Below are 24646 nucleotides of genomic sequence, written 5' to 3'. Positions count from 1 at the left end.
GTGCGCACTTGAGAAGAAACTTTAATCTGCTGTTTTTGGATGGAATGTCCTATAAATATCAATTAAATCTACCTGGTCTATTGTGTCATTTAAGGCTTGTGTTACCTTATTAATTTTCTGTCTGGAAGATCTGTTCATTAGTGTAAGCGAGGTGTCAAAGTCCCCTACTACTATTGTGTTACTGTCGATTTCCTCTTTTTTTTTTTTTTTTTTTGTGATACGCAGGCCTCTCACTGTTGTGGCCTCTCCTGTTGCGGAGCACAGGCTCTGGATGCGCAGGCTCAGCTGCCATGGCTCACGGGCCTAGCCGCTCCGCAGCACATGGGATCTTCCCAGACCGGGGCACGAATCCGTGTCCCCTGCATCGGCAGGCGGACTCTCAACCACTGCGCCACCAGGGAAGCCCTCGATTTCCTCTTTTATAGCTGTTAGCAGTTGCCTGATGTATTGAAGTGCTCCTATGTTGGGTGCATATATGTTTATAATTGTTATATCTTCTTCATGGATTGATCCCTTGATCATTATGTAGTGTCTTTCTTGTCTCTTGTAACATTCTTTATTTTAAAGTCTATTTTATCTGATATGAGTATTGCTATTCCAGCTTTCTGTTGATTTCCATTTTCATGGAATCTCTTTTTCCATCCCTTCACTTTCACTCTGTATGTGTCCCTAGGTCTGAAGTGGGTCTCTTGTAGACAGCATATATATGGGTCTTGTTTTTGTATCCATTCAACAAGCCTGAGTCTTTTGGTTGGAGCATTTAATCCATTCACGTTTACAGTAATTATCCATATGTATGTTCCTATTACCATTTTCTTAATTGTTTTGGGTTTGTTTTTGTAGATCTGTTTCTTCTCTTGTGTTTCCCACTTAGAGAAGTTCCTTTAGCATTTGTTGTAGAGTTGGTTTGGTGGTGTTGAATTCTCTTAGCTTTTGCTTGTCTGTAAAGCTTTTGATTTCTCCATCGAATCTGAATGAGATCCTTCCCAGGTAGAGTAATCTTGGTTGTAGGTTCTTCCCATTCATCACTTGAAGTATATCATGCCACTCCCTTCTGGCTTGCAGAGTTTCTGCTGAGAAATCAGCTGTTAACCTTATGGGAGTTCCCTTGTATGTTATTTGTCATTTTTCCCTCGCTGCTTAGAATAATTTTTCTTTGTCTTTAATTTTTACCAATTTGATCACTGTGTGCCTTAGCATGTTTCTCCTTGGGTCCTGTATGGGACTCTCTGCGCTTCCTGGACTTGAGTAGCTGTTTCCTTTCCCATATTAGGGAAGTTTTCAACTATAATCTCTTCAAATATTTTCTCTGGTCCTTTCTCTCTCTCTTCTCCTTCTGGGACCCCTATAATGCGAAGGTTTTTGCATTTAATGTTGTCCCAGAGGTCTCTTAGGCTGTCTTTATTTCTTTTCATTCTTTTTTCTTTAATGTGTTCCGCAGCAGTGAATTCCACCATTCTGTCTTCCAAGTCACTTATCCGTTCTTCTGCCTCAGCTATTCTGCTATTGATTCCTTCTAGTGTAGTTTTCATTTCAGTTATTGTATTGTTCATCTCTGTTTGTCCTTTAATTCTTTTAGGTCTTTTTAAGCATGTTTGCATCTTCTCGATCTTTGCCTCCATTCTTTTTCCGTGGTCCTGGATCATCTTCACTATCATTATTCTGAATTCTTTTTCTGGAAGGTTGCCTATCTCCACTTCATTTAGTTGTTTTTCTGGGGTTTTATCTTTTTCCTTCATCTGGTACATAGCCCTCTGCCTTTTCATCTTATCTATCTTTCTGTGAATGTGGTTTTTGTTCCACAGGCTGCAGGATTGTAGTTCTTGTTGCTTCTGCTGTCTGCCCTCTGTTGGATGAGGCTATCTAAGAGGCTTATGTAGGTTTCCTGATGGGAGGGACTGGTGGTGGGTAGAGCTGACTGTTGCTCTGGTGGGCAGAGCTCAGTAAAAGTTTAATCCCCTTGACTGCTGATGGGTGGAGCTGGGTTCCCTCCCTGTTGGTTGTTTGGCCTGAGGCAACCCAACACTGGAGCTTACCTGGGCTCTTTGGTGGGGCTAATGGTGGACTCTGGGAGGGCTCACGCCAAGGAGTACTTCCCAGAACTTCTCCTGCCAATGTCCTTGTCCCCACGGTGAGCCACAGCCACCCCCCGCCTCTGCAGGAGACCCTCCAACACTAGCAGGTAGGTCTGGTTCAGTCTCCCCTGGGGTCACTACTCCTTCCCCAGGTCCTGACGCACACACTACTTTGTGTGTGCCTTCCAAGAGTGGAGTCTCTGTTTCCCACAGTCCTGTCAAAGTCCTGCAATCAAATCCCACTAGCCTTCAAAGTCTGATTCTCTAGGAATTCCTCCTCCCATTGCCAGACCCCCAGGTTCGGAAGCCTTACGTGGGGTTCAGAATTTTCACTCCAGTGGGTGGACTTCTGTGGTATAATTGTTCTCCAGTTTGTGAGTCACCCACCCAGCAGTTATGGCATTTGATTTTATTGTGATTGCACGCCTCCTACCGTCTCCCTGTGGCTTCTCCTTTGTCTTTGGATGTGGGGTATCAGTTTTGGTGTGTTCCAGTGTCTTCCTGTCGATGATTGTTCGGCAGTTATTTGTGATTCCAGTGTTGTCGCAAGAGGGAGTGAGAGCGTGTCCTTCTGCTCTGCCATCTTGAACCAATCAGTGTATAGATTCTTATAAATTTTTAAAATGCTGACAAAAATGTAGACTTTGGGCTTCCCTGGTGGTGCAGTGGTTGAGAGTCCACCTGCTGATGCAGAGGACGCGGGTTCATGCCCCGGTCCAGGAAGATCCCACATGCTGCGGAGCGGCTGGTCCCTTGAGCCATGGCCGCTGAGCCTGTGTGTCCGGAGCCTGTGCTCTGCAGCAGGAGAGGCCACAGCAGTGAGAGGCCCACGTACCGCAAAAAAAAAAAAAAAAAAAAAATGTAGACTTTGATTATAGGGCATCAGTATACCATTGCTGGTGTGCTTTATCTTTGTAGCTTTTTCTCCTAACTCCGGCACCCCCCACAGATGTATATGTTTATTCACTTTTGCCAGAATTGGATTTCAAAATGATTTTATACTCAGCTTGTTCAATACCCCAAAAAGAGCTTTACCCATCTCTGATTGCTAAAAGGGATCCTGTTCTCCATTTATTCTTACGCCTCCTTTCTCCCATACATCATGAGACAAATGTCGTCCAGCTTAGAATAGCTGTCCCAGTGTGCTACTTCATGGTTTTGAGGAGGAATTGGAGTTATTTTGAAGATACTTCAAACAAGGATTCTTCTGCTTTCTTCTCAACCAAAGAGGAAAGTGCTCAACATTTTTGTACCTGTGAACTTGTTCATGAAGGTCAAATCACACTGGTTTTTGGTACCTAACACCAAAAAAATCCCCAAAATTCCCCTGAGCAATATTTGCTACTCACCAGTTTCTAAAAAGCTTAATTTGAATTGCTTTCTGATGTTGTTTTCATGATATTTGACTCTAATCAATAATGGAAAGTTCTTGCCCAGTGTTTCCAGAAATGAAGGAGCAATCCAGGTTTAATTACTGATTAAGAAAATCTATGAGCCCACAGTAATAATGACCATCTTTTCTTACCTACTTTATGCCAGACATTTCACACACATTATCTTTAATATTCAGAACAATTTTGTCTGCTGGTATACCAATGACAAACATTACTTTTCTCCAACAGAGCTTCAGGCAGTGAGATCAAAGGGTCAGTTTTGATATCTGATCACTGCTAGGTTGGTGAACACAATACAGCTTTGGAGTCCAATGAGACTGGATGACTGTGGCACCACCCAGACAGCCCTCCTCCAGGGACCTGCCCCGCCCCTATGAAACTTGTAGCCTGGAGGAGCAGGGGTGGGCTTTCTTTGAATAGGCGGATCTCCAGGAAGAGGGGAGTGGGAGGGGCCACCGCACATGTTCATCTCTTCTAAATTCACCAGTCAGATCAGCCACTCTTCCTCCACTTGGAAAAAGTGAGAGAAAGGGAGAATACCCAGAATTTTATTTCCCTGGATGTTCCAGTCTATAGAAACATGAAGCCAAGGAAAAGGAGTTTGCCCTTCCACAAAGAAACTAAGACTTCAAGGGGTCAAATGATTTGCCCAGGGTCAAAAGAAAGAGAAAGAGTGCAGATCTCCATCTGACCCTAAGCCTATGGTCTTCCCTACACACACTTCTCATTGGACTTGATTTTCATGTTACAATGCAGATGATTCTAGCGACTCCTCTCCTAACACTGGTTCAGCTACCCCTTTAATGAACCTGGGTCTGAGTCAAGGTATGAATCCTCTCTCTGCCACTTTATCAGCTAGGTTATAGTAGCTAAATCATTTAACTCTGAACTTACCAGTTTATTATCTGTACATAGTGGCAGTATTCCAAAGTTTGCCAGTTCAAAATGCAGTAAAGCTTGTATAAGTACTTTGTGAGTCTTTAAAGTGATAAACAAATATCTGGTAAACTTATTGCTACCCTGAGGAAGAGCAAAACATACAGAGGCTGAAAACAGCTGGTCCTCATCACCTCCTGCCTGAAGCAGTGCACCATTCGACCTGGTTTCCTTGATTCCTGCCTGTCTTTTTTTCTTCCTTTTATTTTCCTGGACTTATGTTTGTAAATCGCCACTGTTAATTTTCCACTCTTTAATGGTGCCTGTTGCCTCTCCCATCAAGCTTGAAATACTCTGCCCAGTTTCCAGATCCGGCATCATTCTCATGTCCTGTCATTTCCCAGGATGGACCCTCATTCCATCTAACTGACCCTGCTTTGTTCAATTTCTGCTTTCCTGCTTCTATTCTAGCTCCCCCTGTTCTGTGCCCATTGGCCACACTTCCACTTCACCCAGTTAAGTGGTTGATCACAATAAGCTAGGCAGACACTGCTGGCACTTCATATTAGCTTATTTACAAACTCCTTTAGGGATATAATATTACGCCCATTTTCCAGATGGGGAAACTGAGGCTACGTGAGGAGAGGTTTACTTGCCCAGAGTCCTTGTGAGCAGTATGACTAAAACATAAACCCAGATGTTCTAATTACAGCTGCCTCTCTGTTAAAATCCTCTTTCTTTATGGCTCTGCTTCCTCAGGCCATTGATTTCGCTCTTCTGTAAATCCCATCCCACCATTTAGCAATTGATTATATGTCTCATCACACTGACTGCTTCACAGTACAATGTGGAACAAGCTTCTTGTCTCCCTAAATTTAGTTTTGTATACATTGTTTTTGTGTGTTCCCCTGGTACCTAACACTACAGTGTTTGAATGAGAATAAGTGTACATTTTAACTGAATGATGGAGAAACCCGAAGACAGAATATCTGCCAAGAGGGTGTTTTGAAGCAGCAGCATCCCTTCTTTCCCCCTCAGAGTTGACAGGCACTGGAGTGATTATTGCCTACGGTAGAGCCACTTGATAGCTGAATGCTAAGTAAATACTTTGCCTACAAGGTGTGTAGTTTTCAGTGTACTTTCAATAACAACTTCTTTAGTACTGCAGAGGAAATTAGTTGTGGTTTCCCCTTTTCATAGATTTGCTAGCTTCCCAAGGTCAGTTTGCAGGGTGAGGCTGGAACTGACACCAGGGGATCACATCCAGGCCGTGCTGCCCCACGGAGCATGGCAGACTCACGTGGGACAGGTTGTTCTCAGAAGCATTGCCTCCACTTACTGTGGCAATACCAATAGTTTGGGAAGATTGGTAGCCTAGAAACCAAAATGTGCAGGGCTTATGCACACAGAGAAAACCACTGGGTGCCCAGGATGTTTGTTTACCCTTTTGGAGTTTGAACGCCCCGTGTGTTATTTCCGTTCTCTCTCTAATTTGTCACTCCACCATGTGTGTTCCGTGCCTATTAATCAAAGGCATACAGGACATTTTGCTTTTCAAAGTACATTTTCTTTTTTGCTTCTACTTCCCCCCCCAAAACATTCCATCATCAAAAAGAACACCTTGCTTCCTTTTCTCTCTCCCACGTTTCGGCTTCAGAAGGAAGCCCTAGTCTTTATCAGACCTGTGACACCCTAGCCCCTGGCACCACCTTCCTCATTTCCACCGGAAGAAGATGAGGTTAAACATGACTTGCTTTTCTTTAAGTATTTGTTGAGAGTACTCCAGAAGCCTAACCACTCAGTCTCCTTTCGCTCCAGGTTCTGAAGCACCTGAAAAATAAACACAAGATTAATGTGAGAATTAAAATATGTCATCTAATTTATTACTGGTAAAGTTGGATTAGGGAATGTAGTGGGATCCCAAGAGAAAGTGAGATTTCCCACTCCTGTGGCCCTGAAATGTACTTGTCCTTCTGACAAGAGATGGGACAGCTAGAGGCCCAGAGGTGTAGCCACTTCACTTGGCTGCAGGCCTGGCATGCAGGCAGAGGGAGAGAGGGGGAGAGAAAGAGAGAGACTGCCTTGACCTCTGGCATTATCACTCCTTTTTTGATGTCAAAGAAAAAAGTGGAAGCTTCATCTTTGTGCCTCCAAGAGAGCAGAAGTTCCCAATTTCTGGCAGAAGAAAGAAATATGGAAAGAGAAAAACATGTAACTTTTTCTACTTGATATACATTTTCTTGCAAATATAAGTCACTTTGAAAATAATGGACATAGCAGTAGGATGTCTGCTTCAATATACTTAATCTTTCTTAGTCTCAAATTGAAATTTTCTGTACAGACGCCTACCATATGGAAATAAAGATTAGTGTGGACTGAAAAATTATGAAAATTCTATACATGAAGACTTGTGAGATACAGCCAAAACAGTGCATAGAAGGATATTTATAGTTTCAATGACTTACATCAAAAAACAGAAAGCCTAAATTTAATGTTCTAATTCTCCAACTTAGGTAGTTTGGAAAAGAAGAGCAGATTAAATTCAAAAAAGTAGAAGGGAGGAAAAATAAGCATAAAAGCAGTAAGTACTGATGTGATAAAAAGCAAATGTAATATAGTGAATTAATAAAGTGAAAAACACTAGGACTCTGAAAAGACTAAAGAAATCGAAGCGCTCCTGGCAAAAGCAATTGAAAATTCTGGAATAGGTAAAAACAAATAAATACAAATAAGAATGGGGGAAAAAAGCATATAACCATAGATGTTGCAAATATTAAAGAAATTAAGGAAGATAGTAAGGCACCTTTAGGCCAGTAAATTTGAAAACTTAGATAAAATAGATAAATCCCTAGGAAATAATACAACCTTTAAAAAAAATTGGTTCAAGGAGAAATTGAGGACCTAAGTAGTCCTATCATCTTTAAAGAAATTGAATCAGTAGTTAAAGTCTTTCCATTAAGAAAAAAAAATTAGTGGCCCCATACAGCTTTAGAAACAAGTTATACCAACATTCAAGGAATGGGTTAGTTCTACTAATACATGAACTTTTCCAGGGAATAGAAAGGGAACTGGTTTCTCCATCCAGTTTTTGAAGCTAGCCAATTTGATAGCAAAATAAGACAGGAAGAGGATCAGAAAGTTAAATTACAGGCCAGTCTTACTAAAGAACATAGATGCAGGTGCTTTTTGGTGCTGTGCTATAAAAAATTTTGAAACAATCCCTCAGGGGATACTCTTTGTCTAAGCCAGTCCTGAACTGCGGAGCCAGGAACCCAATGTGCATTCCAAGTCAAGAACACCTAGGTCAGATTTATTAAGATTTGAATTCCAAATAGTTGTGTTTCTCCTTAGACTGTATCATGCAATAGAGAATGTACATGTTTATTTGATCTCACGGTTCTTTTGCTTTTTTATGATATTCCCTTTTCTGTTATTCTTTTTTCCGTATTCTTAAAGCTACTTGGGAGCCCACAGCGTCTCTGTGATTTGGCAGGACCCAGCTCCACTGAACCCGAATCCAAAAAAAGATCAATTTCAAAAAGAAAGTCTCATCTGGATCTTCTCAAACTGTAAGATACATTCTCATTTTGGGTCTGTATTGATTGGTGAAGACTGCTTCTCTGAATATCCTTAACGTTGTTTCCAAATCCCTGAAATTGTTTGAATCCATATTATATGAAATGGGACTAATAATGTACCTGCAGGCCATAGGAGAAGTCTTATCTCAATTTATTATAATCATATAACTTTCCATGTTTTTATTGACTTCAAGAAAAAAGTGTACCAGATGAAATGTCCAAAAATTCTTCATTGGGGTTATTTTAGGGGAAAACTTTTTGATTTACAACACTGTAGCTATATGATTCCTTTACACATAGCCTCTCTAGGAAATGGAATATTATCTGATTTGTAATAGTTGTAGTCACATGCATCTCTTCAGAAATACAGTTCTTTTATAGAGGAAGGTCCATATTATCCTATAGCCATTATAAATGTTTTCTCTTTGGAAAACTGAACATAATACAAAAGTGAGATGATTCTGTGCCTGTCCTTGTGAAGATTATAAATTCCCATTCACAATCTTTATTTGTACTCAAATAAACCAGCCAACTGAGAGAGTGTGATTCAGGGTGGGCCACTTTCCAGCCTGAGCATGTTTGTTTCACTTATTGTTCATTTTATTTTTTTGCCCAGATTTCGTGTAAATTACAGCATCTGTTTTGAATACTAGACTGTTCACCAGTCTAACAATTCTTACTCATTTTGGAGCATTTTTCTATGTTTCGTGTATTGATGCCGTCTTCTCCTTTGAACGCTTTCAGCATCATGGATGGCATGACCGAGGCGTGCATCAAGGGTGGCATCGAAGCCTGCTATGCTGCCGTGTCCTGCGTCTGCACCTTGCTTGGGGCCTTAGAAGAGCTCAGCCAGGGCAAGGGCTTGAGCGAAAGTCAGGTCCAGCTGCTGCTTCTGCGCCTGGAGGAGCTGAAGGACGGGGCCGAGTCAAGCCGAGACTCCATGGAGATCAATGAGGCTGACTTCCGCTGGCAGCGGCGAGTCCTGTCCTCGGAACACACGCCCTGGGAGTTGGGGAACGAGCGGAGCCCTGACATCAGCATCAGCGTTACCACGGACACGGGTCAAACCACTTTGGAGGGAGAGTTGGGTCAGACCACACCCGAGGACCACTCCGAAAACCACAAGAATGGCCTCAAGTCGCCAGCCGTCCAGGAGGGCAAGGAGACTCTGAGTAAAGCGTCAGAACCAGAAGCCGTGGACCAGCCAGATGTGGTTCAAAGGAGCCACATGGTTGCCTACCCCGATATAACTAACTTCCTGTCCGTTGACTGCAGGATGAGGTCCTACGGATCCAGATACAGTGAGAGCAATTTCAGCGTAGACGACCAAGACCTCTCTAGGACAGAATTTGATTCCTGTGACCAGTACTCGATGGCAGCAGAAAAGGACTCGGGGAGGTCCGACGTGTCGGACATTGGGTCCGACAACTGTTCTCTGGTTGACGAGGAGCAGACCCCTCGGGACTGCCTGGGCCACAGGTCCCTGCGGACTGCGGCTCTGTCTCTCAAACTACTGAAGAACCAGGAAGCCGATCAGCACAGCGCCCGGCTGTTCGTGCAGTCCCTGGAGAGCCTCCTGCCGCGCCTCCTGGCCCTGCCCAGCATGGAAGAGGTGGACTCGGCCCTCCAGAACTTTGCCTCTACCTTCTGCTCAGGTTTGTGAATCATTTTTTGCTACATAGTCAACAAGAATATTCAGAACATTTTGCTTAAGGGGCAGTTACCAGCATGCGTGAAGTTTGAAGTGCTCAGAGCATCTCAATGAACCTTTGGGTTTCTTATATTTAAAGAGAGCGAAGGAATATAACTTACAGGTGGTGGTTTGTTTGAAGTGCACAGCAGTCTATGGCTGGAATGCACTGTGAGGTTGATAAATGTGTATGGTGCGGAGTAAAGGGTAAGGGGTAACTGCATTCTAGAAAGCGGCTACGGACTGAAACACAATGACAATCTGTGATTCTCAAAACACTGAATTATTCCTATGCTTCTACGCCTTGATGTCTAAAAATCATAGAGCACTGCACTTCTGGTTTATTGTAAATTATTTAAATTATTACATGTAAATTATTTCAAATGAGGTCTTGGAGCAGATGCAGGCTGTCCTCCCAATGTATTCTGAATTCCCCTGAACTTCACACGGTGTGTGTGTGATACTCCAGTATACTATGGCAACATCACGTTCTCCAATCTCAGACCCTTCGTGTCTGTCAGATGTCAACATTGTGACCCAGACCGTAATTTAAACAGGAGTGCTGTGGGCATCTTGGCCGAAGTATACCAGAGAGTTATACTAGTTTTATTGAAGTTATACTAGTTTTATTTTTTTAAGAAGATCGTCCCCTAGGATTTTGGTGGAGGAAGGAGATAAGGAACACAGGGTAGCAGCATTTCACACAGGGAATAATTAATTTAAAGACTGTTTTCTTGAAAGGTACTCATAAAGGGAGAACCCAGCTTTTTCCTTTCTATGTAGGGAAAACCACACTTCTTCCCTATTGTGTTTCTTCCCTCTTTTATGGGTCACACAGAACACTGTATTTCTGAGGCTTCTGGTCATCAAGTGTGTAGAAGTTTCCCCCAAAACAACAAGCAAGCCTCTGACACCAGCTGGGTGTCCTACAGTTGAACTCAGTTCTGACGCTACCTACCTGCTACCCCCACTACAGACACCAGCTGCAAGCCCAGGTAACACAAGTTACCTGTGCTTCTGATGGACTGGCTATAAACCAGAGGTTCCCATGACCCCCTCCTTAGGTTTGCTTAATTTGCTAGAATAGCTCACAGAACTCAGGGAAACACTCACTTTGGTTTACCAGTTTACAAAAGGATATGATAAAGGATACAGATGAACGGCCAGATGAAGAGATACATAGGGTGAGGTCTGGGAGGGTCCTGAGTGCAGGAGCTTCTGTCCCCGTGGAGTTGGGGTGTGTCACCCTCCCGGTGTGGATGTGTCCAGCAACCTGGAATCTTCCCAAACCCCCTACTATTGGGATTTTATGGAGGCTTCCTCATGTAGGCATGATCAATTATTAGCTCCATTTTCAGCCCGTCTCCCCTTTCTTGACGATGGGGTGATGGGGGTGGAACCAAAAATTCTTTGCTCCCATTGAGGAATCATCCAGGAACCCCCCCAGAGTCGCCTCATTAAAACAAAAGATGCTCTTCGTGTTCTTATTGCTTAGGAATTTACAAGAGTTTTAGGAGCCCTGGGTCATGGATGAGATCAGAGACACATATGAGGTCAAGAGATGCTCCCAGTGTGCTTATCACTTAGGAAACCACAAGAGTTTTAGGAGCTCTGTGCCAGGAACTGGGGGCAGAGACCAATGTATATATTTTCTGTTATCTCATAGTGCTACAGATAGAAAGCAGTTAATGGGTGCAAAAAATTTATGGCAGGAATAATTGATTGCCTGACCCCAGGGTGATCAACTGTGCCTTGCCCTGAAATTCAAGGGTCTCTTGACCACAGGATATTGAGGTGCATGGACCTCCCTGGGCCTGTGCTCAGGACTAGAAAGGACTGACCCTGAGGACCAACATGGAACCATCGAAAGCCAAGATCACCGCTTGCTCTTCCACCACTGAGCCTTGAACATTTGTTTGTCGTGATGCTTCCTATATTTGTCTACCCCATTTTCGGTCTTCTAACAAATAACACATCACATACACATACAAAAAAAATTCTAACCCAGTTCCTGGAACTTGGTAGAAGGGACTGCTGTGTTGTAGAAAGGGAGCTTAGGTATCTTTAAGAAGCTGATCAGATTGTCCTTTGTCAAAAGGACAAGAAAAACACTTTGATCCAGGTATATTTAAGGAAGAACGTTTTTTAATATGAGAATGATCCAATACTGTAGCAGCAAGCACCAGCGGAGATATGGCACTTCTAATCCTGGGCTGCTCCGTGACTCTCTGACCTACCTAGTGGTTAGAAGAGATGCATATAATTTCTCAACTTTCCTAACTGCACTGTGATTCTTTTTAAGGCATGAAAATACCAATTTTTAAGGCTACCCAACATTTTTTCTCAATATTTTCTTTTTGGAATTAGATATAAAAATAGAGTTTGGATATTTGATTTGTGTGAAGGAATATACACACATACCAAAAAATCATGTTTCATTGAAAAACTAGAAAAATGTGTAAATACTCTTCTTAAAAATTGTACTTCTCCCTAATATCTTTTATACCACCATCATTAGATTTTATTCTTTTATTGAACATTCCCAGTGTATGTTTTTTGTGTATGTCTTTTTTGTTTCTCTCTGTCTCTTTGTCTCTCTCTTTCCCTCCCTCTCTCTTTCTCTCTCTCTCTCACACACACACACGCACGCACACACAAATGCTTTTTTTTTTTTGAAGATGTTGGGGGGTAGGAGTTTATTAATTAATTAATTAATTAATTTTTTTTTGCTGTGTTGGGTCTTCGTTTCTGTGTGAGGGCTTTCTCTAGTTGTGGCAAGTGGGGACCACTCTTTATCACAGTGCGCGGGCCTCTCACGTTGCGGAGCACAGGCTCCAGACGCGCAGGCTCAGTAGTTGTGGCTCACGGGCCTAGTTGCTCCGTGGCATGTGGGATCCTCCCAGACCAGGGCTCGAACCCGTGTCCCCTGCATTGGCAGGCAGATTCTCAACCACTGCACCACCAGGGAAGCCCCACAAATGCTTCTTCAGTCAACATTTATAGAGAAACTTCACTGTGCTATGTCCTAAGGGTGCAAGATATGCATGATTTATCCTCAATAAATATTTATTGACTGTAGATTGATGAACTTGCTTTTTGGTTCCCAAAGCTATGAATAGTTCATGTGCTGAAAGAATCAAGGGTAAAGCCTGAGTTGGAAGGAGTTTGGTAGGGCCTCTGATCCTTTGCCTCTTCCCAGCTGGAAGCATTCTTGCATGGAGGAGCTTGGCAGCCTGCTCTGACCAGCTTGATGTCCCTGGTGCCAAGGCAGAGAGTCTGGCACCCATCAGTGATCCCCCAAAACAGCTGTGTATCAGATCACAGCACTGCCCCCTGGTTGCAGTAATGATGGCCTTGAGTCATCAAGAAATGGTAAAATTGTATTTAGGCCCTTCTATTTAAAGTTAAAATTATCCATACAAAATAACTCGGCTGCAGAAGTTTCAGCATTTAAGTGTGTAAGATTCAGCTCTCAGATAAATTCATGTTTACAAACAACATCTCCTAGTAATTCCAGATTAAATGAGTTGTCACAGTGGTAAAGATGACTTCCAAAGGGCTTGCCTCATTTCCTGTGAGAATCAGGAAATATAATCCTAGCAAAGTCTTTTTACAAAATTTGAAGCACAGCCTCACATTTGTGTTTTTGTGTCTTTCAAATCAATACTTATTTGTAGCACGTGCACAACAGCACTTTAGTGAATGTTTTATGGGACCAGAATGCGGCCCCATGAATGTTGCAAACTGCTCAACTTTTAGAGGTCTATAAAATGTCCCGTCAGACCCAACATACTGTGCCACTAATTTTTACATGTAGAAATCAATACCTTGAAAAGAGGCTTCAGAATCTTTCGGTTGTTTCCAAATGCAGTTTTTAGTGATTGTCTCTAACCAAATTGTTAGTCATTTGTCTTTTTGATTCTGGTGACCTCCACAGCGCTTTTACCAGTTAGGAGTGGGTCTCTGTATCTGAATTACAGACCCGTCACTTTGTGGTCCTGCTGCCAATAAGCTGATTCTCTTCAGTTACCACTGTGGTTTAGTGGTTTAGTGGTTCACACGGATTGTTGCTGTGGGTCAGCCGAAGCGACTGGATGCTGGGTCCACGTCTGGCCTGAGGCAGAACTCTCCCTCCCTTGCACATGTCACCTCCAAGATGAAAGATGAGTGAAAGAGAAGCATCTGTACCTGTGGGACAAGGGGATGGCAGATTTCCTTTGTTCACCCAAGAGAAAGTTATGAAAGCCAAACTAGGAGAAGGGGAGAAGAGAGTTTTCTGGAGTCATAACCCAGATATTTTACTCATTATTAACTTCTGTGTCAAATGCTTCAAACCTTATTTTCCCCAAAACTCCCATTGAGCATTTGTCCCTGACTTGTTAGCAGGGTCTGCCCTCCTGGCTAAGGTCAACCTCACTTGGTATTTCTCAGGGGCTCCTGTCCTCCAACAGCTAACATACAGTTGAAATGAGCCTCCTGAATTCCACATGATTCAGGGGAGCTTTTTCTTCGAAAATAATTAAAGCTTCTTCTGGTGGGGGAGTTTGAAAACCTTCAGACAGACATGGGTTTTATAAAGATGGTATTGGACGTGAGCTGTGATAGCTGCCGTAATGCATCTGATCCTGCATAGAACAAAGTGGCATCTGTGTAAGGTGCTCTTAGGGGACCAGAAAGCAAGAGCCAGCCTCCCCCAGCCATTGACAGAGGGGCACGGGCATGTGGCTTTGGGATTGCTGTTCCTTAGACTGGTGGTGTTTGGTGAGGATCTTGAGACTGACTGTGACTAAGTGTGAGGCTTATTGCAAGCAACCTGATATTTATGAAGTACCAAATTTCATAAAAGGTCGTAGAGCTAGTGTGAATCTCAATTGTGCAAGAAATATCTATTTATTTAAATTAAAACAAACCTGCCTCCAGACCTCCAGCCTGCCTAACTGGCCAGACATTTGATCTTTGCTAGCCCTCAGGTCCCCATGCCAGGGTAAAACTAGAAGTGGGAGCTTATGTGGCATCTGGATAGGGAGGCCTCTCACCTTGCACATTACCAGTGTGCCCCCATTGTCCCACTTCACAGCCTCTCTGGGAGGTCCCGTAATTTCTCTACCTCCCTGCCACGGTGGGGCCTGGAATGTTCTGGCAAGGCTGGGGGCCCCCATGCACATCCTGTGTCCTCCTCCGGGGTCCTGCCAACCCTCCAGGTGCTGCCAGATAGCAGGGAGCCACAGACCTCCATCCCCTGCCCAGTCAGGGCATCTCCCTTCTCTTCCTCATTGCTTCCTCCTCCCATCACCTTCCGGAAATGGACCATAGTCTCTGGAAGAAGCTCTGACTTTGTGAATACAGAACCAGAAAGCAAGTATGTTGTTGCCAGCTTCAGGTTTTGGTCCCATGATTTAAACACCCCAAAAGGTGATAATGCAGATTTATCTCATTGTGGAAAACAGAAGGTAAAATACAGGTAGAAAACCTCGCCTCTACCAGTTAGGATTAGCTTTATCTGCATAGAGTAGGAAACTCAACTGATTACTTAAGAAAGATTCATTAACTTCCCCCTACATTGAGTCTCAGGTAGGCCGTCCAGTGCTCTGTGATGGTCTGGGACTCGGGCCCGTCCTGTCTTTGGAAGATATTTTGGCTACATCTGTCAAACTTAATATATGTATTTATTCTGCTTTTAGGAACATATCCCACAGATATTCTTACAGAAGTGTTATTTCATCATTTCATCCTTTTTCATAATTGAAAAAATATCAGTGTCTACCAATAAAGCATTAATTAAATAAATCACAATACAATCATGCAGTGGTATATGCAGTTATTAAAAAAGAACGAGGCAGATCTGTAAGTGCCAGTATCAAGAGATGTCTAAGGTATATTGTTTAGAAAACACCTAGTTGCAGTATAATGTGTGTCATATGATCTCGTTTGTGATTGTATTTCCACATAATACACAGAAGGAAGTGAGTCTTTTTGGGAGGGGCCTCATTGGGGCTTGGGAGAAGCAGGGCTATTGTTCATATTGTTTATACTCTTCAGTACTGTTAAATGTTTCACATCAAGTATTTAATGTTTACTTTAAAAAGAAACATCAAATTAGCTTAGACATGGAAGGTACTTTTCAAGGTCATTTTATGCTAATCTTGTATCCAGTCTTGCACTGGTAACCAGTCAAGCAAGTGATCCGTCCTCCTGTTGCTAACAGTAAAGGACATCTTCATGATAGAGAGAGAATGAGCTTTAGTTACAGATAAGTAGAAAAAAACCAAATAGCCAGAATATCTTAAAGGTCATAGTTACTATAATTTGTCACCCCAAATTCAATAACACTTCAAGGAGACCAATCAGAAGGATGAATGAAAATAGAGGATCCGTTAGGAACATGATAGATTGGGATCTTTTCCCAACATTAGGAGCAAGTACAGTGTGGCCGAGTGCAAAAAGCCTGGAGTCTGGGCCCAAAAGACCTTTGCCAATTTCTAGCTGTATAACTTTGGGCAAATTACTTAACATTTTCAAGTTACTTTCCTCACTGGTAAAATAAAGTGGGGCATCTGATATATATCAAACTTATATATATATAGATAGATAGATAGATAGATTGATATATATTATATATCACATGAAATAGTATATGAGAAGAGATTGGTTCTGGAAAATAGAAAGCATTTAATAAATTGCACCGATCATGTTATTTGCATTATTAACATCACCAGTGAACTATATCTGGTAAATCAAGAAAATTATCTTCCTTAAATTAATAGATTATACCTTCTTTTGTTTTATTGTCAAATTTGCCAGTTCTTTGTAAGAAATTAATCTGCATAGAGATATATGCCAGTACCAACAGATTGCCCCTAACACGTCTAACAAATTATTTCAGAACTCGGCATAGCCACCAGCGGTGACTTCCAGGGCTTTGTCACACCTCTGCTAATGATTTGGGTCTTCATGTCAGCAGACACATGAGCTTTTTTCACTTTCAGCATCTGAGCATGTGCTCAGGTTCCAAAAGATATTCCAAGGTAAATAGTTGGTTTCAAAATTTTAAAAGAAATTATTACTGATGTCTAAGACCAAAGCCACTTGCAGATTCTTTTCTTTCCCCCCTGGTTCATAGACTCAAATATTCCTTTCACCTGTGATCCAGGGTAGTTAAATACCCAGCAACACTGCGTGCTGCTTTCTGTGTACTGTGGAAGGAGACTGTGCTTTATCTACTCCAGAGAACTGGAACCACCCCACCAGGACCTTAAGAGGGTGGAGTATTCCTATGGACCATCAGGGCCAAGACACAACTGCCCGTGTCCTGACCAAGGATTTCATTTAAAAACCCACTCTCAACCCGACCTTCCTTTTATAAATGCCCCTCAGCCCATGATTCCAAAGTACTCTCAGTAAAAGAATCTCATAAGGCAGCTGCAAAGTTCTCACCAAACTCTATACAGAAGGCAAAGGGAATGCCTAATCTTTGCCTGCCTTGGTGGTTTCGTTGGGATAATAGACATACTTACTCCCGCTAAAAAATGTTTACACTGTTCTCAAATAGAGCAGAGGTCTTAAAGCTTTCTCAGCTTTGAAAGCTTCTTCTGATCCATATCTCCTTACTAGCATATTCATTAAGAAGTTCACAGATATATAAGTAACCATTCCAGTTAGACATTTGTATTTCCCACTTACTTGACCAATAAGTTTTGAGAATTTTTTGCACTGCATATAAGAGGCACATTTTTGATTAAAGGATAATTTTAGACATGCTCTGAAGAGTATTTAGGTGCGTGTCATTTGCATGCACATATTCAGGATGGACTGTTTCACCTACTTCCCTAAATCCAGCCTCAGAGTGTTTGTAGGAACAAGTGTAGCACTGGGACGGACATAGTACCAGATGAGGAGAAGCAGGCTTGGGTAATTTTTGTCACCCCAAGCTGTCTGTGAAAGTTTGACCTAGGCATCAACTCTCTCTGGCTGAATGAGGCCATCTTTAGAGCATGAGGTATCACTGGTTTTTGTTTTTACAGTTAATTTATGAAAAACACAGGAGCCTTTCAAAGTGAAAACCATACTATGAAATATAAAGGAATGTTTCAAAACAGTAGCTGGGGGGAAACCAATAACTTTTTTAATATAAATTTTGAAACTGTTTCCTCATTGAGTAACAGCTTTTATTGAGATATAATTCACATACCATGCAATGCACCCATTTAAATTGCCCAAGGTTTTTTTTATTATTATTATTGCACTATTATTTGTTTTAGTTGCTGCAGTGAACCCTGGCATACAAGTATCTGTTCAAATTCCGGTTTTCAGTTCTTCTGGGTACACTCCTAATAGTGCCGGATTGCTGGGTCATATGGTAATTCCGTGTTCAGCTTTTTGAGGAACATTATTACTTTTAGAAAAGTTTGTACTTATGAGTTACTGCACTAAGCATCTTAAATGTGTATTGCATCTAGTTGCCATAGCAAACTTTTTCATTCATTCTTTTTTTTTTTTTTTTTTGTGGTACGCAGGCCTCTCACTGTTGTGGCCTCTTCCGTTGCAGAGCACAGGCTCTGGACGTGCAGGCTCAGCAGCCATGGCTCACGGGCCCAGCCACTCCGCGGCATGTGGGATCTTCCCGGACCAGGGCACGAACCTGTGTCCCCTGCATTGGCAGGCGGACTCTCAACCACTGCACCACCAGGGAAGCCCGTCATTCATTCTTATTCATTCATTCAGCAAGTAATTTTAAAGGATCTACTATGTACCAGGCACTGTTCTAGGCACTGAGGTTCTCCAGTGAACAAATAACAAAGTTCCACTCTCTTGTAGGTCTTACATAATAGTAGTAATGGCAGACAATAAACAAATATATATATATATAGTAATAAATGCCATTAAGGCAATGAAGAAAAATGCATGGTGAGGAGGAATATTGCAGAGGGTGGTTGTAGGTACGAGGGATGCTATTTTAGATGGAATTAAAGGGGAATGTCTGTGAAAAGCTGACACCTTGGCAGAGCCCTAAAAGAATCGAGGCAGGGCTTCCCTGGTGGCGCAGTGGTTAAGAATCCACCTGCCAATGCAGGGGACCTGGGTTCGAGCCCTGGTCCAGGAAGATCCCACATGCCGCGGAGCAGCGCCACAACTACTGAGCCTGTGCTCTAGAGTCCACAAGCCACAACTACTGAGCCCGCGTGCCACAATAACTGAAGCCCGCACACCACAACGAAGAGTAGCCCCCTCTCGCCACAACTAGAGAAAGCCCGTGCACAGCAACAAAGACCCAACAGAGCCAAAAATAAGATAAATTAATAAATTAATTAATTTCAAAAAAAAGAATTGAGGCAGCTAGTCATCCAGAGATCTTGGGAGACCATTCTGGGGAGAGGCAAAAATGCAAAGGCCCTGAGGCACGTCCAGGCTTGGTGAGGTCAAGGAACAACAGACAGGTTGGGGTGGCTGAGGGGAGGGGCGGGGTCCGGTTTTTTTATATTGTGATGGGAAGTCATTTGGAGAGTTTGAGCAGGAGACAGGCAATCAATTATTCTGCCTATTTCTAGGTAAAGAAGACTTTAAGTGATTTTACCAAAGCACCTGCTGAGTAACAAAAGAGATTTTCCCAAGTAGGTTCCCTCCAGAGTGCATGCTCTTCCCCACCAGTCCAGGGCGCGTCTCTGCCCGAACGCTATTCCTTGCTGGCTGTCGTTGCTTTTCAGAAATGCCCTACGAGGTACTCCTTCCCTGGGATTGGTTTGTGGCTCTCCATAAGCGGTAAACCAGACGTTAAGCGGGTCTTGCCAGGCGTGGTGTTTGAGGTCTCTGGATTCTCTCCCGCAGGCATGATGCACTCCCCGGGATTCGACGGGAACGGCAGCCTGAGCTTGCAGATGCTGATGAACGCGGACAGCCTGTACTCGGCTGCGCACTGCGCCTTGCTGCTCAACCTGAAGCTCTCCCATGGCGACTACTACCGGAAGCGGCCCGCCCTGGTGCCAGGCACCATGGTGAGTGTGCGTCTCCGCCCCGCCACGCCGAGGACCAGCAGCGGCCTCAGGGCTGGCACCCGAGCGTCACTGCCACGAGAGGGATGGCCGGTGTGTTCTGTCTCACACTGATGTGGAATGGGTGATGCCCGCGGGGCTGTGGAGGGTGGGCGGATGTGATGCCCAGGAACCGTTGTGCAATTTGCACGCTCAGTGAGCCGCAGAGCTACCCACCTAGCTCCAGGAGTAAAGAACCCCGTGTGCCTGGAAAGGGCTGCCTATCAGTGGCCCAATAACTTCATCCAGTGGCATTAAACACACATGTGTAAGACATATTCAAAAACGTAATCAGCATGTTAAGTAACAGCAGGAGATATGCAGAGAATGGTCCCCTTTGCAGAAGATGCAGGCATGCTGCTACAAAAACCCTTCACTGAGTTCGAAAGTATACCGAGAGCCACTCGGACCCAGAACTAAGCTCACTAATGTCGATAACAAAACACCTCCTGTGAGGTGATGACAGTGATGAGGATTCTTCCGTGGTTGGCTCCCTGGCGTGAGCACACCCCTCCATGGCGGACCCTGGTACCAGTTGGAGAGCCTAAATCCATGGAGCAACATTAAGGGATCAGCCATCATTTGTTTGATAAATGATTGACAAATTGTATGTTTCCGAGGGTAAGTGGTGGCTTCATGAGTGTAAGTCAAGTGTCTCTTGAGACACGTATGTCCTTCAGGGAGCACATGCCACCTCTGCTGCTGATGGGACAGTCAGAAAGAGGTGCTCTGAGAAACACGTCTGTGCATTTTCTAATCCTCCCACGTGTCATAGAGCAAAAGTATAAACTGTAGTATCCCTACTCCTTCTACAGCATTTCTTAAAGAGATTACATAAATGAAAGGACCTTCATGAAGTCTGGGACGTTTCCATTGCCGTTTCCGCTTCCCTCGCCACCCTCTGTCCCCCAGTCGACAAGGTTGTGTTTTTCCCATAAGCGGTGACTCAGTGACTCGGGACGTGAAAAGGCAGCAGAGGAACATGGGAGCCTGTTTGTTTGCAAGGGATCGTATTTGGTCACCTTCTCGTGTGATCTTCTCTGCAGAAGGAGTTCATGAAGCAGGTCCAGACCAGCGGGGTGCTGATGGTCTTCTCCCAGGCCTGGATCGAGGAACTTTACCACCAGGTTCTCGACAGAAACATGCTTGGAGAAGCCGGCTACTGGGGCAGCCCCGAGGACAACAGCCTTCCCCTCATCACCATGCTGACTGGTCAGTGGCTCCTTGCACGGCTCCATGGCGCTCGGTGGGGTGGGGAGGGCCCACACTTCAAAGCCCCTTTCAGGGAAGCAGTAGTGTTTTAAGGAGACTTCAAAACAGCACCCACAAAGCCTCCCTGGCAGTTGATGACAGTTCCAGGGAAGTGTCATGAGTTCACCTCATAAGAACTTTCTTTCCTTTTTCCACGTGGGACTCTGCAGGCTCACTGTGCCCCATTGGATTAGGAATTATTTAGCACCTATGTCTGTTGGGATAAAACTGTAGACCTCTTCTGGGGATTTGAAGTACTGTCTGGGCGCAAAGCCCAGAATTATTCCTGGAAACTCTCACATGCTCATAGATACCCTGTATCATTCAGTGCTTGTGAGAATTTGCCAGTAATGTAAAATGATTGATTTTAAACTTGGCTTCATCCCCATTTCTTGTCCATATCAGAGGTCCTCCCTTCCTTTCCCAGCTGTACCAGAGTGAAAAAGAATGCAAGGGAATTGCCCATCGTTAGGACTCTGCACTTCCACCGCAGGGGGCCCGGGTTCAATCCCTGGTCGGGGAAATAAGATCCCACCAGCCACGCAGCATGGCCAAAAAAAAAAAAGAAAGAATGTAAAATAGCTTGCCCAGCATTTTTTCTTTAGTGTCTTGAGTTTTGTTTTGTTTTGGTTTGGTTTTTTTTTGTGGTACGCGGGCCTCTCACTGTTGTGGCCTCTCCCGTTGCGGAGCACAGGCTCTGGACGCGCAAGCTCAGCGGCCATGGCTCACGGGCCCAGCCACTCTGCGGCATGTGGGATCTTCCCAGACCAGGGCACAAACCCGTGTCCCCTGCATCGGCAGGCGGACTCTCAACCACTGCACCACCAGGGAAGCCCAGTGTCTTGAGTTTTTAAAATCCTATTTAACTATTGGAAATATCATATGAGAACATAAAGAGAAGGATGGGGTGTGGTCATAAGGCAACATTCCCTGCCCTCTCTGTGGTGTGTATGTCCTCACACAGCTCAACACGACTTTGCACTGGACAGGGCACACTGGCAGGAACCTGAGGCAGTCCAGCTGGGAGGCAGAATCTGTTGTCCCAAAGGATATGTTATATTGCCTGTGGTTGCCACTCTTATAAAGGTGGCAGAGTGAACTACCGACAGGTGGAGATCAACACTGAGGAATTTGGGGGAAGGCACTATTTAGAAATCAGGCAGCGAGTCAGACATACAGTGAGGTCTGTCCATAGCAGGCAGTGTCTTGGTCATTGTCTGGCATTTGGAGTGTTGGTTCCAGAACTAGGATGGAATTGGGGGAAGCAAGACTGGGTCCCAAGCCTTGCGGACCATCATCACCAGACAAGTGACCAATTAGTATTTTATTAATCATGATAATATTTACATCCATTTGAAAAATAGGAATGCATATTTATGAAGACATTTATGAGACATTTATTCAGTCTACCTATAAGCAATGCTTGATTTCCATCTCTCTGCACAAACTGGCTTCAGATTGAGATTAAAGGTACTGTCCAGAGCTTCTAAGTGCCTTGGAATTTAGGTGAAGATCTTAAACATGCCAGCTTTAATTTCAATACCATAGTTTCTGCCAAAATTAATCTCTGAATTTCTTCCCTGAATCTTAATACAAGGATTCATACAGTAGATGTAAAAATGAACAAATAGGGACTTCCCTGGTGGTGCAGTAGTTAAGAATCCACCTGCCAATGCAGGGGACCTGGGTTCGAGCCCTGGTCTGGGAAGATCCCACGTGCCGCGGAGCAACTAAGCCCGTGCGCCACAACTACTGAGCCTGCGCTCTAGAGCCTACAAGCCACAACTACTGAAGCCCGTGCACCTAGAGCCCATGCTCCACAGCAAGAGAAGCCACTGCAATGAGAAGCCTGCTCGCTGCAACTAAAAGCCCGCACGCAACAATGAAGACCCAATGCAGCCATAAATAAATAAATAAATAAATAAATAAATAAATTTAAAAAATTGAACAAATAACAGGCTATTCACAGGAGCCATATTCATCAGTCATCACTGTTAATCAGCCATCTCTTTTATAATGGAACAGTAAGTTCAATTGCTTCATCTATAGGGAAGTTATCTAACTTTAGATTAATGATAGAAAAACAGAGACTTTTCATAAAAATTCAACAGAATTACGTTCTGTGATTCTTTGTAGCAAATTTCAGGTGTGAAGTGACAAGTGAATTTGAGCAGCAATTAACCTAGAGCTTGGAAACGTCCATCTAATCTTTTCATTATGTGCAAGGAAAAGCCATAGCAGTAACCTGGTCCTCAACACTGTACTACCTGTGGCCATTCCTCATGTCATGTCATGTCAGCATATTCTATAGAGTGTGGAATTTTAGCACTTACATAAGCTTTGTGTTACTTGAATTCGTCAGTCCTTTACCTAGCACATAGGAAACAAAACTTTGATACATGACAATTTCTGGCAAATGTCATTAGACCGTTTGACCATGAGTCAAATTAATTTCAGTGAAACTGCTCGGTTCCCACTGTAGTAGTCCTATAGATTTCTCCCTGCCTTCCCTCCCACACCCAGTTTTACTGAGCGGTAATTGACATATTAATCCCAGGTGTACAACATAATGATTTGATATATGCATATAGTGTAAAATGACCATCACAATAAGTTTAGTTAACATCAATCACCTCTCATAGTTACAAATTTTTTTCTCACTGAGGTGTGAGAACTTTTACGATCCATTCTCTGAGCAACTTTCAAAGAGATGTGTTACCAGAAGTCTCTAGACTTCTGGAGTTACTGTAAGAATCAAAGATGTAATGAAATAATTTTCAAACACCATGCAAGTCTCCCCCTATTGGGGTGAAGGTGAAGTTCTGAAGTCAGGGAATAAGCTTATGTTACCCTCTTCTCCCATCCCCTCTGTGTGGTTCATTTGCCTATGTTAGTTGCATTCAAATGCATATGCTTCTACTCCATGGTCACTCCTCCAATGGTTACTTCCTTTTTACTGAGGAATTTGGGGCCCAGAGAATGGAGTACCTGGCCCAAGGCTACAAGACTACTTAATTCAGAGGCAAGGCTGAATCGAAGCCCAGCCCTCTCAACCCAAGCCAGTCTCTTCTTACCAGCATGTTAAGGAATGGTTCATTGAACTAATTCTGTAGATGAGAGTATATTTTAACAAAAATTTAAACAGGGTGAATTAGAATCCCATACTGAGCTGAAGTTTGGTGTCATGGAAGGAGGCCTGGATGGGTGTCAGAAGACGTGAATACTAAGTCTAATTCCTTCCTTTGCCATCCTCATGACTTGGGCGATTTACCTACTTTGAATACTTATTTCTTCCTCTGTGAAATAAGGAAAGATAATACCTACCCTGCCTACGTACTTGGAGTTGTTGGGAAGATCTAATGAAAAAAATGTTACGTGAAAACACTTTGAAAATTGTAAGGTATTATTAGTAAGGTATTGTGCTTTGCAATCAGATTATATGATTATCTGACCAAAGAGACTTATCCTCCTCTTAATTCTTTTGAGGAAGCTCTGAAAAACAGATCCATGTTGGAGTAACCTGTCCATATAAAATGTGGGAATGATGCCACGATTTTGAATAAAAGCGAGTATGCAAAGATCCAAATATTCTAAATCAATAGGTTTTCTAGCAACAGAGGTATCAGAATTTATCTTTATTTTTTCAAATAAAAAAATGCATCAGCCTAACAGAAGAATGCTCTAGCAATGAAAGAAAACTGTACTGAATGGATAAAACAAAAATTTTAATATTCTGATAAAAGGTTGCTACATACTT

General features: G+C 43.3%; 1 protein-coding gene across 1 annotated transcript in view; it reads left to right on the top strand.

Annotated features, from left to right (window-relative positions):
• ARFGEF3 (ARFGEF family member 3) overlaps nt 1-24646 on the top strand; it is a gene marked incomplete at its 5' end in the record, with an annotated part of 191581 nt that overhangs the window by 102702 nt on the left and 64233 nt on the right. Inside the window, 4 exons of the mRNA XM_082634251.1 lie at nt 7802-7914; nt 8668-9578; nt 19436-19602; nt 20685-20850. Of these exons, the coding sequence (XP_082490377.1) occupies nt 7802-7914; nt 8668-9578; nt 19436-19602; nt 20685-20850 (1357 nt within the window). The remainder of the gene's footprint in view (nt 1-7801; nt 7915-8667; nt 9579-19435; nt 19603-20684; nt 20851-24646) is intronic.

Source organism: Mesoplodon mirus (assembly GCF_964341445.2).
Source record: "Mesoplodon mirus genome assembly, chromosome: 10".
Taxonomy (NCBI): Eukaryota; Metazoa; Chordata; class Mammalia; order Artiodactyla; family Ziphiidae; genus Mesoplodon; species Mesoplodon mirus.
Note: the sequence above shows the minus strand (reverse complement) of the source record. Positions and strands in the feature narration are given on the sequence as shown.